This window comes from Plasmopara halstedii (assembly GCF_900000015.1).
Source record: "Plasmopara halstedii genome assembly, contig: Scaffold_525, whole genome shotgun sequence".
Taxonomy (NCBI): domain Eukaryota; phylum Oomycota; class Peronosporomycetes; order Peronosporales; family Peronosporaceae; genus Plasmopara; species Plasmopara halstedii.
The window spans coordinates 1,031,686-1,043,668 of NW_020187445.1; the positions used below are offsets into that span (position 1 = coordinate 1,031,686).

At 43.6% G+C, this 11,983-nt stretch overlaps 5 protein-coding genes across 5 annotated transcripts; 3 read left to right on the forward strand and 2 right to left on the reverse strand.

The window, feature by feature from the left end:
* Positions 1-4: 4 nt before the first annotated feature.
* Positions 5-458, reverse strand: PHALS_10833 (uncharacterized protein; the record flags this gene model as incomplete). Its single annotated transcript, XM_024726328.1, has 3 exons — positions 5-56; positions 83-264; positions 321-458. The coding sequence occupies 3 exons, from the start codon at positions 456-458 to the stop codon at positions 5-7; spliced, it is 372 nt and encodes a 123-aa protein (XP_024577016.1).
* Positions 459-506: 48 nt separating this feature from the next.
* Positions 507-2,319, reverse strand: PHALS_10834 (Ribonuclease H-like domain; the record flags this gene model as incomplete). The annotated part of the gene is made up of 4 exons (XM_024726329.1): positions 507-808; positions 847-1,171; positions 1,722-2,043; positions 2,114-2,319. 4 exons carry the CDS (start codon positions 2,317-2,319, stop codon positions 507-509), a joined length of 1,155 nt encoding a protein of 384 aa, XP_024577017.1.
* A 2,655-nt stretch (positions 2,320-4,974) lies between these two features.
* Positions 4,975-5,769, forward strand: PHALS_10835 (uncharacterized protein; the record flags this gene model as incomplete). The annotated part of the gene is made up of 1 exon (XM_024726330.1): positions 4,975-5,769. The coding sequence occupies one exon, from the start codon at positions 4,975-4,977 to the stop codon at positions 5,767-5,769; it is 795 nt and encodes a 264-aa protein (XP_024577018.1).
* A 696-nt stretch (positions 5,770-6,465) lies between these two features.
* PHALS_10836 (uncharacterized protein) lies at positions 6,466-7,080 on the forward strand (the record flags this gene model as incomplete). Its single annotated transcript, XM_024726331.1, has 1 exon — positions 6,466-7,080. The coding sequence occupies one exon, from the start codon at positions 6,466-6,468 to the stop codon at positions 7,078-7,080; it is 615 nt and encodes a 204-aa protein (XP_024577019.1).
* Positions 7,081-10,325: 3,245 nt separating this feature from the next.
* On the forward strand, positions 10,326-10,652 carry PHALS_10837 (uncharacterized protein; the record flags this gene model as incomplete). Its single annotated transcript, XM_024726332.1, has 1 exon — positions 10,326-10,652. One exon carries the CDS (start codon positions 10,326-10,328, stop codon positions 10,650-10,652), a length of 327 nt encoding a protein of 108 aa, XP_024577020.1.
* Positions 10,653-11,983: the final 1,331 nt, after the last annotated feature.

Consider the following 11,983-nt stretch of genomic DNA (forward strand, 5'->3'; position numbering starts at 1 on the left):
TAACTCATCCTGGGCGCCCGCACGATGCTTGCTGATGATGATGTGCCTCCTGCAATCTGAATACAAGCGGAACAGTTCGTACCTCTGCCCCTCCTTTTGAGTGTTCCCTGCCACAAACCCTGCACCACCTGCGGCCGATAGCTTCGTGGCCGCTCTCATTGCCATTGCTCTAATCATGTCCCAGACAGTTTTCTTCACCGCCTCAACTAGCTTTACCCGTTGTTGCTCCGAGAGTCTACCTTCGTAAAGGCTGTCAATTACCAACTGAAGAAAATTTAGCTCCGTCAGGTTGGGGTAAGAGCGCAAGCCAGTTCAAAGACGTAAGAATGTGGCCATTTGGCTTTTTCTTTCTTCGTTGAAGTCTCGGGAAACAGCTCGGGATCGTAGCGGACAAAGAATCGCTTCTTGGAAGCCTTCTCCATCAGCCTCCTGGTCTTCCGCACAGTCTCCTCCAGCATATGGTGTTCTACAAATAATGCGTCCTCCTTGCTCTCACCATTTTTGTCTCATGAAGGTCGGATGACTTGCAAAAGAGCTGCGGCTGACATAGTGTTCAGCTGGGGATCAGCAAGACCAACTAGAGCGAGGGCACCACTGGGCTTGCTGCACCCTTGAGTTTCTTGCATCAGCGCTCCCACCGGGACAATGAGGGAATAGAGTTGCCTTAACTCCTCCTTCAAGGACAACATCGGGTTGGAGAGCTTTGACCTTTCATTGTAGTACTTGTCTATCGGATCCCAAAGCTCTAAGAAGCGCTCATTAACTTTGGTGAGGCTTAAGAAACGATGAGGGGCATGACTGATGACAGCTAAAGATGTGTTCATCAACTCGTTCTGGAGATCATACGCTGTTTCCCCTGTGGCGACTTGTTCAAGTGCTCGATGACACTACGCATCGTCTGTAGAGTCTCTCGGCACTCTATATTCCCAATCTTGCTTGGATCCAAATTTGCCCCGTATGATTCTTGCAGAGCGCAGTTTGACAGATGAGGCACACACCACTCCCAAAAAGCTGCCGTTAAGAGCTTTGATAGCAAGCGCCTTATATCTCCTCCTCCGTCAGATGTAGACCCAGCAATATCCGAGGGCAAAAGGCCGAACTCTGCGAGAACATCTATGACCCATGAATAAAGGACCTCTGATAACCCGGAAGCTCTCGTATTCCACTTAGCCTGGACAGAAGTGCTTTATAACGAGAATGGAGTTCTCATACGCCATTGAGCATCCACGAAGATTATTCGATTCCCGACATATTTGTCTTGATAGGTCTTCGAGGTCCAGAAATCCACGTTCAGATGAAATATTGGCAAAGGGCAGCTAGCTTTGATCATCCTTAGATCGGTCCTGAAGCCCTTTTTCGTAGCGTGATATACTTCAAGAATCAAATGGTGAAGTCTTTTGCGCGTGGGTAGATGTTTGCCAATAAGTGACCCACTGCATTCAGCAAAATGCTGAACCTTATCATCCTCGCAGAAGCCCAAAGGTAGCAGCTTCGTTAGAACCAGACGAGTCCATAGCATTTCGTGGAAGCGTTCCGGGTCTTATTTAAAAAGAGCGAAAGCCTTCGCAGCATTGACCGCCTCTACCTTACGTCGCTTGTTTTGCTCCGTCGTTACGTCTTAATTGAATAATGTTCATGTGCCGCTTTTAAGTGCTTCATAGCATTTGTTGATGAACTAACATTGACCGAAAGGCATTGCTTTGCCCGTCGGCATTGCTCACTTGCCAGGCAATACTACTTGCCAACGTTCGCATCATATTTTTTTCAATTCTCACTCCAAGTTCCCAAGCTAAGATCCTATCAGGAGTCCTCTTCGATACGGTTGCCATTCTATAATCCTTCTCTAGATCTTGCGGGATCTCAAATCGTTTGATCGCTTGATCTATCACAGCGCTAGCGTTCTTTTTAGCACCAGCGACCGAGCCCTCGTCGACTGTCGTCCCCTCCACGTCTCCAGCAAATTCTCTTTTGCTGCCGGTCTGCTGCTGGTGACTTTTCCGCTTACTTTGATATGATGTGGTGTTAGCTTCTGCGTTTTGCTTCCTTCATGTCCCTTTAAGAGTGGCGGTCTTCGTCGTTGTTATCCCCAGTATCAACATCGTCTGAAACAAACAGAGGATCGACATCATTATCATGTTCAACCACCACTATGGTAGATCCTTCTACGATGTTGCCGGAGGAGGATGCAGAGTACGTCTCTGTTCCTCTGCCGAAGGCTCTTTGCTGCTGCGGAAGGATCAGATGATGTGAGAAGGTCGGCAAAGATATCATCCCCCAAAATGAGAAAAGCGGCCTGTCATGCCGCCGCAGCTTCCTCATCCTCTTCTGTAGTATCCTCATCAAAGACTGGTGCTGAAGCTGCTTCAGATAACGACTCCATCTCTTGTTGCCACCACAACGCTCGCTCTCGCTGCTGTAGCTAGTTACCTCGTGGTGGTGGTGGCGGTGGTGATGGACTGAGCTATGTAATGAGAATAGTGATGAGCAGTCGATCGGTAACAAGACGGAGCGAGCCGAAGGAGTAGAAAAAAGAAGAATAGCAATTACTGAGGAGGATCGATGATGAAGAAGAGGACAAGAAGAATCAGGAAGAAAAAGAACTGTCAAATTGGCTGGTGGAACTTGAATTCAGTGGTCAAAGATACTCATCATTACTGTTCCCGTGAGTAAATTTACTCTTGACATAAGTAAACTCATAGTGTTACTCATCCGGTCTGTGAAGTATTGCTAGAATTGGATATATAAACGTAAAAATTGCTTTTTGTCACCTTGAATATACCTAAGCGCATCGCATGCATTGCCCTCGCCTAAGCCGGCCCACTCTAGAAAAGAGAGCTTGACCAACATGGTATCCTTACACTACGCAAGGACGGCATGCGGATTGTGCAAGAATGGCGCAGTCAATTTACACAATCAGTTGCGGCACTATTATGGAAGGTACAAAGCCTTAGACGGCCATGTAGATAACACTGTCCGCACATTTAGAGTTAACCACGTTAGCAGAAACGTCCAAATTGAAGCTTCTTCAGGATGGTGTCTTCATTTTCGCTTACATTGGCGCTCATGCTCTTACTGCTTTGAGTAATACGCTGTCTACGCCTGCTGTGCCTTACCGGAGAATCAATCGGATTTATTCAGCTGGACGCCGTATGATAGTGAGTCGCGGATGACAGGAAGGTGTAATGTTGAAATCCGAAGATCTCGCATCTGTTGTGCTACCCATAATTGTGTTGTGGGAAGGCAATTTAGTGTGTTTCTCACTGTCAAATGTGTTTACCGATATTTATACGCGGACTTATTGTCAATGCTTATATGTGAGGGGCTTTGCCGCATGTAATAGCACTTGTGCTAAATCCACGATCAAGTCGTGAAGAGAACGAGAATAAAATGCACTTTTCTTGAGACAGCATGACAAGCGAGAATGTTACGGGTATCGTGAGGGATAAAGGAGCTGTCGGCTCAAGAATCAGAGGCGAAAATTGCTCATCTGACATATAAAGTACAATTACGTGTCATATTTCTTCATCATATCACCATACTACTTTGGTAAATTCTAGCTTGGCTCGACGTCCTAGGGGTGATAGTGAAAGGTGTACGTAGGCACGTACCCGTTACTGTGACACCGTATGTTTCACCAATTGTTTCACAGGACCTGAATTTACACAATTACGCAATATTGCTCTTAATATTGTAATTTGCACACCTGGATCAGTGAGTGTTTACACCTTCCCCATTTACAGGTTGTACTGTATTATATTATTTCAGCAGCTAGGGCACACAACATGTGTACCCACCCAAAAGACCAGCGAGTAAAAAATAAGCTTCCTCTGCTCATGTGCACGATGCTCAATATTGCCTTCCAGTATATTGTTTTTGCACTCTGGATGAGCGGTGGGCAGTCTGTTAAAATGCCAAAATGCTTGGAGTGTTTAGTGTGTGATCTTAATGAAAGTTTAATGGATCCACACTCTGTAAATCCTTTTGCAGGGTCCACACTCTATAATACTCACAGCAGACTCCACATCTCAGGACTTTCAGCAGAATTTTTCACTTGCATGTAAAAGGCCTTTGAAGATATTCAAGAATTTTTATGAAAAGTCAGTTGAATCCACTCGTGAGGATCTTAAACCTTTCAGACATCTTTTATGAGCTGAAACGTTGGTATCCACGAGCAACTTCAGAAAGCATAATATAAATAGTATGCGTGTATATCGGCTCAAAGGAATTTGACGTAATAAGCCCCAAAGATAAAAGCTCACCTCAAAGTGTTAAGACTTTGCGACCCACTAAATAAGCAATCTTTTGTAAGACTAGGAATTAATTGAACTGGGGCATGCTAACTGTGCGTGCCCACGTCAAAAGAAAAGCTGTAAAGTCTTATGAGGGGCTGGGTAGAGACAACATATCATTCTTTTCTAGTAATCTAATTTAATCATTCACTTTTAATTTGGCGAAAACGATCGCTCGAAATAACTGCCCCGGCTTCCCCTGTGGCAAGTGCTGTCGCGCGTAGGTTATTGTACCAATAGAGATCACGCAACCAGTGATCCGAGGCACGCCACTGAATAGAAAAGAGGTGCTGCATACAGACGAACTCATTCGCAAACGGCTCCGATATGACAGTATCCATATTGACCCAAAACAATATACTGAGGTCCAACCGCTGCGTCGTTATTTGTGTATGTGCGTAGCGCAATAAATGCAACCATCATCTTTCCCGTTAGGGCTAAACTCTTCATGAATTTTGAGTTTGGCGCAAAATGCGTGGTTTGAAAATAACACTGATTGACAAAATTTTTATAGAGTATCATTTCGTTGACGATATTTACGGCCACGTTAAATTCTATATCATCAAAACTTATCAATCTAGTGATATTTTACGTAAACACAATCAAAGAATCGCAATGGTACAACGAAAAATAAGGCTTCACTTCATACTTTGAGTTCGACTGATTAGATAAGCCGAAGGTAACGATGCCAGGCACGGAAGCTGTACCTACTATAGTGCCAGCACCACTGCAAAAGCGTGCACCGCCACCGCCACCACCGACGTCCACGTCCGCATCAGAGCCAACATCGGTCCCAGAACCAATCTCAGAGCCGGAGCTAAAGCAGCATCGGGACGTTGAATCCACTCACGCCGAGCCAGTTCACGCAGCGACCGGTCGACCGCCCAAAAAGCGTAAGCACCGTGGTCTGATGCGAGCCATTGGTGGATTTTTTAGGCGAAATTGCAGCGACGCAGATAGTGACACAAGGCCTCACGACAGTGAATCCTCACAGCGTCGCACTTCCCGTTGGTCGCATTCACATCGTCAGTCAATGCCTGAAGCTCCCTCCACAGTGGTGGTTCAAGAAATTCTTGAGACAACGCGCAGCCAGAACGCAGCCGAGAACGAGCCGTTAACGAAGTCGCCTCATACGGAGGAGCCTCCGGTAAAGAAGGTGAAGAAGGACAAGCCCAAGAAAGCAAAGAATACTCCCTCACCAACCGAGCAGTCGCCAACCGAGACATCAGAAATGCTGAGTGCTACCTTAGTTGACGAACTGGGCGTGGAATTGCAGCGTGTCTCATTCCTTTTCTTTGGAGGAAGTGACGTCGACTGTACGTTTCAGCCAGAGTTAAGACCATCGGAGCTGGACGATCTGCATGAGAACGATATTCGCCCATCATTACAAGCCAAAATGCCGCTCTTCCTTCCGCCGCCTTTGCCGAAGAATGTACGTCGCAGCAGTATCTTGCCTGATCCAGAGGAATACGAATTTTAATATTAGAGAAAGAGAGGGGAGCTGTAGCAGAGATGATGATTTTTTATGTAAGTAGTAGCTGTAACGTGAGATAGGGAGATAAGTAGGAAAGTATCTAAACTTAAGAATTCATAGGAAACCGTGGATTTGTCATATCTCATCCTTCGTAATAGTACCTACAAATGACGATTGAAAGTTCTTCTCATATTACCATCGAAAGCTAAAGTTTGTAACAGTTTTGGATGCACACATAATTTCTGCGTTTCTTGGCTTAACTCTTGGTTATACATGTGCCAATTACATCGCAAATTATTTGCATACTTTAACGCAAGCATTCCTCTATACAGTAATGCTTCAAACCGTCGAACTGACATTTACAGTATAACAAACTTTTTAGCCAGGGAACATTGTCTTTCTATTAATAGAGGAGATTTTCCATATATTTCCAGAAAAGAAGCACCGTGTACCTTGAGATTCGTTTTGACTTTCATAAAGACGCGACATACGTAACGAATAACTGGCGTTTTCGTCACATATGTCGCTATCGTCTGTGTACTCTTCTGTACTCTTCTGTTCTATTATCGACTAAGAATTTTAAGAAGAGTACTCTTCTGTTCTATTATCGACTAAGAATTTTCTTTTTTGCTGAGACTCAAACACCATTGAAGAGCGAGATATTCCCAGCATAGACGAGGCCAACGGAAGCTCTTAAAGAAGATGTCCCGATTTATTCGTATCTTATGGGATCTTGTATGCCAGCCATTCGAATACTGTAGGAATTGCTGTGACGTATTGGACCCTGCCTATTATCGCAAAATGTCACCTGGAGGACGAAGAAATCCGCAAATGTTCAACTGCTGGGATAATGACAAGAACACTCTCACTCCTTCTTATCCCACGTCATCATTTCCAACACTTTCAAGTAGTAACTTAGAGTATTCATGTCGAGCAAACGACAACAAATTTATTACACTGTCCACATCAAGATCGAGATCTGTTTCCAGCACGCCTTCAGAGAGCGCACATGAGGAAGAAGGCGAGAACCAGTTGCACTTCTTGTTTTATGGTGGCAGTGACTCTTTATCGCCAAAGGCAGTCGGGAAAAGGTATCGCAGGGATATCATTTCCGATTGCCAGGAGCCCACAAGTCCAGTGGTGTCAATCGAATCGCCTCGAATCGATCATAAGATGCCGTGCTTTTTCTCGTCTACGATAGCTCCGTTGCAATTCCCAATGTCTGACTCAATTTACTCGGCAAACCTCTTGGGAGATATCGATCAGCAAGGCCAACGAAGCGGTACTGGACACTGCAACATGCGACTCGTCATGTAACGTGTTGATCATTGACGTCTAGGATGATTCAAAGTAACTGTACATTAAAGTCTAAGATTGTGTTAAGGTTGAAAAGCATCATATAAATGGGAAAGGATTGCAATAAATAGTGCTGATGTTGCTACTTCGGTAGCATTACGGTAGAACAGTGGAATAAAAGCAATTTCACCGTGGTGACAGATATGAAGTGATTACAGATGTTGCTTGTTGCAAGGCCAAGCTGTTGATGCGCAGTTTAGTATCATACAAGCAGGTGGTTTTACTTCAGGATGCAGGTGTATCAGAACGGTAGAAAAGTAATCTGTTATGAGGAATTAAGAATTTAAGCTGCGCTGCTGAATCGCTAATATTGACACAATACAGGAACGGGAGACAACAACATTACGCTATGCCGGTCCGTTTGGTACTTCTTCTTCTTGCATCATGATCCAAACACAAGTCAACACTTCTCGCGACTTCTACCCCTCGAATTCATGCTCGTTCGGTCGCTGTCTTGTCAATCTGTGCCCTTATGACCCCTTTCCTGTCGAGTCTTATCCTTTTAACCGGTGTTCGTTCGACTTTGCTCGCCCGATCCTTGTTCATCTGTTCGCGCTTTTCGCCCACGCGCTGTTGACCTTTCTAGTACGAATCATCCCCGTTCAGAGATTATCTTCGTTGTGTGCTTGCAACCTGCTTATGTCACGCAGTTTATCCACCCATAAGAAGTGCCGGTAGCGCTATGGAAAGCAAGTCAAACAATATGCTTTCCAACTCACTTTTTTCTGTCGATGTACTCTTTTCTTTCATAGTCGCATATGAACTTGATTCTTATGTCAGTATTCTTCTCGCTAGCGATATATTGTGGCTGCTTGACAGATAGTATCACACAAAAGGTTGATTATGAGACTAGTCCACGAAGCTCGCATACAATTTTTGAGGCTGAAGTACAGGTAGCTTTCATAGTAGCCAATCTCCGTCGTTACCATCCATCAACAGATTTTTTTCATGACTAATATGTAATCTTGCCGCCAAGCTTGTGTTGCTTCGACTCCACAATTCCATTAAGCTTGAACTGGATTGACTTCACGCATTTTTGAGTTTCCTTTAAGCACCTCAAAGCTTTCTTCGCGAGTTTGAATCGTTCATCGTTGGATGATGAGTCTTTTTCCTTGCATTGTGCCTTGCAAAGCTAACATCCAATAGCGTGCATTTAACAATCCAGAGTGAACAACCAACCAAAGACTGAAGCCAAAGGGTTTACTCGTCACTATGTCTTATCATCGCTCTTGTTTCCAGCAAGGAGCCTCTCCACGATCGATTTACCAGTCTATGCTATCCGAAAAGCTCTTCATAGTCACTTCTTTATCTAACGCGCTCTCGATTCTTCTGTCAGCTCGATATGCACACCAGGGAGCTTCTCTACCTCTCCCAAGGTCTACTTCGACATTACCTTTTAATATGGGTGAAGAAAGCGTCAACATAATCTAGCATCGACGACACAACAAGCAGGTTATCATCATATACGTTCGCGATAACAATGTCTTTCCCTTGACGGTTGTCGTACAACTACATGTCTGTAGTGCACCGTAAGCCCAAATTTTTTCGATTCAGAATGCAGTTTTTTTTTACAATCTACCTAATTAGTGTTTTTCATACAGTTGCTTCATAGCCTTTAAACCAGTTCATTCCTTCCTGCTGTGAAGTTTCAGCCATGAATCGCGGAATATATGGAAGTAGAATCTCCTTCGACTATGCGTTTGAAATTCACCGTGCCTAGCCGGTACAACCTGTTGTCCGAGATTATATAAGCAATACTCAACAGCAAGAATTATATTGAGATAAACACCCAAACCCTCTTCAAGGGTTCACATACCTGCTCTCCCTAACAATCATATAAACGTCGTGACTATGCCCTTAGACACTTTTACGTGTGTAAAAGTAAAATTCATTTATCAAGCCAATTGTATACATCCATTTATGAGCAGCTTTTGTTTTACTACGTTGCCGTACCAGAAATGCAAACCTAACATATTATCTGTAATAGACATCTACATTATCTGCTGGCCCCACTGTGATTGATTTTTGTAAAATGCTTGATTAGATTTCGAATATTATAGTCTAGGTTACTACTGGCTCTGCCTCCCCATGGTGTGCAACCGATTAATGTTTTATGTGATGTCATGCGATGGCACGATAAATGAGAGTGATATGCTAGATTACGGCGTTGAACATTAGCTACTTGATTGTTGCTTTCAGTGACAGTTCACCTTCAAGCTGAAGAAGATATGAATTTAAGTTACGGAACAAGTAGATATAAGATCATTATATAATTAGCAACGTATCACAAACTGGTTCAGTAATCCACGCCAAAGGTAATTGTTGAATGCTAATCCCATGTGGTTTTGTAGAAATGCCAGCTCACCATATGCCATTGACGTCAGGATGAGTTCATTTATGGCGAGTGTCAAACCTAGAGGAGGATACCAGAACTCAGTATATCACTGACCCATAATCATTTCGAACATCGTTGCATCGACAACTGTAACACATTTTGCATCCTGTGTGAATATACTGCATGATTACAGCGGTGAGTGCATGTACTGAGTATGGTTTGCGATTGAGCTTACCAAATAATGCTGAAATATATTCTTGGATACTGGCTTCCATAAACGAAAGTAGTTTTCTGAGCTTGATTCATTCGTTGTGCCGATACCCCATTTTCATTAGAGTCAAATTATAGCACCCTAAGTGAGGCGAGGCTGTGGACCTCTCCATGAGCCCCCACATTTGACGATGAAAGCGTTTGCTTTGCAGCAAATTGTCTGTTCTGTTCAGGATTGCAGAGATTGCTGAAGTCCAGTACCCTATTCAGAAGATACTAATAGCCACTTAGGTATCAACCTGAAAAGCACCGCTTGTCCATCAAAAAAAAATTGAGAGCTTGTATCATACATAGAGAACTACCACAATTCTTTCTTTTGTAGACCAAAACCATATGTACTTCGTTTATATTGTCTGAAATCAGATTAGCTAAAGAAGCAGACTTAGTAATCCGGTTAAGACATTCGGAGTGCAAATCGCAGGATATGTATCTCATGGCATTTGTCCGACCTTCGTTAAACTAACATACGGTGACTCTTGAATGAGTTCTATCAACAAGTTCAGCATGGCGGCTTTCCAAGGAGCTAATACACCGTCATTATCCAATCCCACATACGTGACTCAAATCGACGTTGAAAATCAAAAGTTGAGTACCTTCTACCATGCGTGCCTTCATGCGAGCTATCGGCCTCGGTGGTCTATTCCGTTTTTTAACTACTTCGAAGGAGAGAAATTCCAAGTCGAACATTTCGACGGTTTTCGAAGTTTGTCAAAGCAATGATATGAGCTCCTCCACTGAGCGCCAGCAATTTGTATTCTTTTGTGGTAGCGACGCCTCGGCAGTTCCCTCGGGTGATTACGCTTCGTTCCACAATAGCATACTGGAAGCTACAGCCCAACCAGTGATCGACCACCGCATGCCCGTTTTTATTATGCCGCCGTTGTCTCCATTTCGGCCTTCCGTCGGGGTGAGAGTCACTGGCTACTAGACGGTTCCATAATCGATCGATTCCTCTTCTCTCAGCGTCAGGAGCCGGTTGTCATGGATGTAGCATTATATAGCCGCTTGTCATGCCGTTGAATTGTACTACGAATGATACAATAGCGAATTCACATAGCAGCCGATCCTTGAATTCAAAAAGGTGGTTGTCTACTTTATACGACCACACTCTTGATTTCAGTGATCGTCCCCTAGTCACGTCGACTGCCAGCGCGAATGCAGCAACGGCAGGAATTCATTCATCACATGCTTTTGGGTCAGTGATCGAAGCAGACCCACGCAATATTTAAGATTTCCAAGTGAAGGAGGTGTCAGATTTTTGTTTTAATCTCTAGTTGAAAAATAATCTCAATGAGTCTTCGCATTTGATATACATGAAATGCTTTTGGTTACAAATGTGTCTATATCAATTCCCAATTAATTTTATACATGAAAGTACAAAGGCATACTCAAACGTGCTATATGAATTGCGTATTCAAGTGGATATACCTCCCCGAAAACAACAAGCCTTGCGAGCCTGAGGCATGTTGTTCTGTCTTGATCCAGCTTTGCCGCGAGTAACAACGATGATTTGGTTACCAGGGCGATACTTCTAGCTAGTATAACCCAAGAAATTTTTGTATTGCAAAGCGAAAGTGTCAGCAAGACCATCAAAATTGTAGATGATTTGATGCATAGATCGTTGTAGTATGAGGTCTTACAAAATCTTGGAGCAGAAATCTGTTCTATCCATCCTTTAACCTACTGACTTGGCTGGGGAACCTCCGCACCCCCTTCTTTAAGCTTTGCCGTATCTTTGATGACGGCTTTTGTACAATTAGCAAAGTGATTAGCCAAAAACATCACGATATTTTGATTTACTATTATTGCTGACAAGTAAACCATTTATTTGTCAACCTTTCCTCCATTACAGATTGAACATATTAGTTATAGGTATAGCTCTCGGATTATTCTCTCGTCTTCTATCACTTAGATTGCCACTAATCACCTCGTCGCCGTGCATCTCACACAGAGGAAGCATTGACCTTAAAGAAAGTGCGTTACGATTGCCTATATGATTCGAACATGCTCTCCACGATGAGCGGAACCAAGAGCCTCACAAGAAATAGTTTTTTATCTCATTTCTAGAGTGGTTTGAATTTGAATTTAAGTAAAGGATAGCTTAAATTTAAATTCAAACCACTCTTGAAATGAGATAAAAAACTATTGAACGTATGGTAATTGATACCATACGTTATGACCCGGTGGCATGGGTCGAATTATCAATGCTTTTGGACCTTACGCTGTGTGGCGCGGGTTCGAGCCCCTCAGCGGACAAAA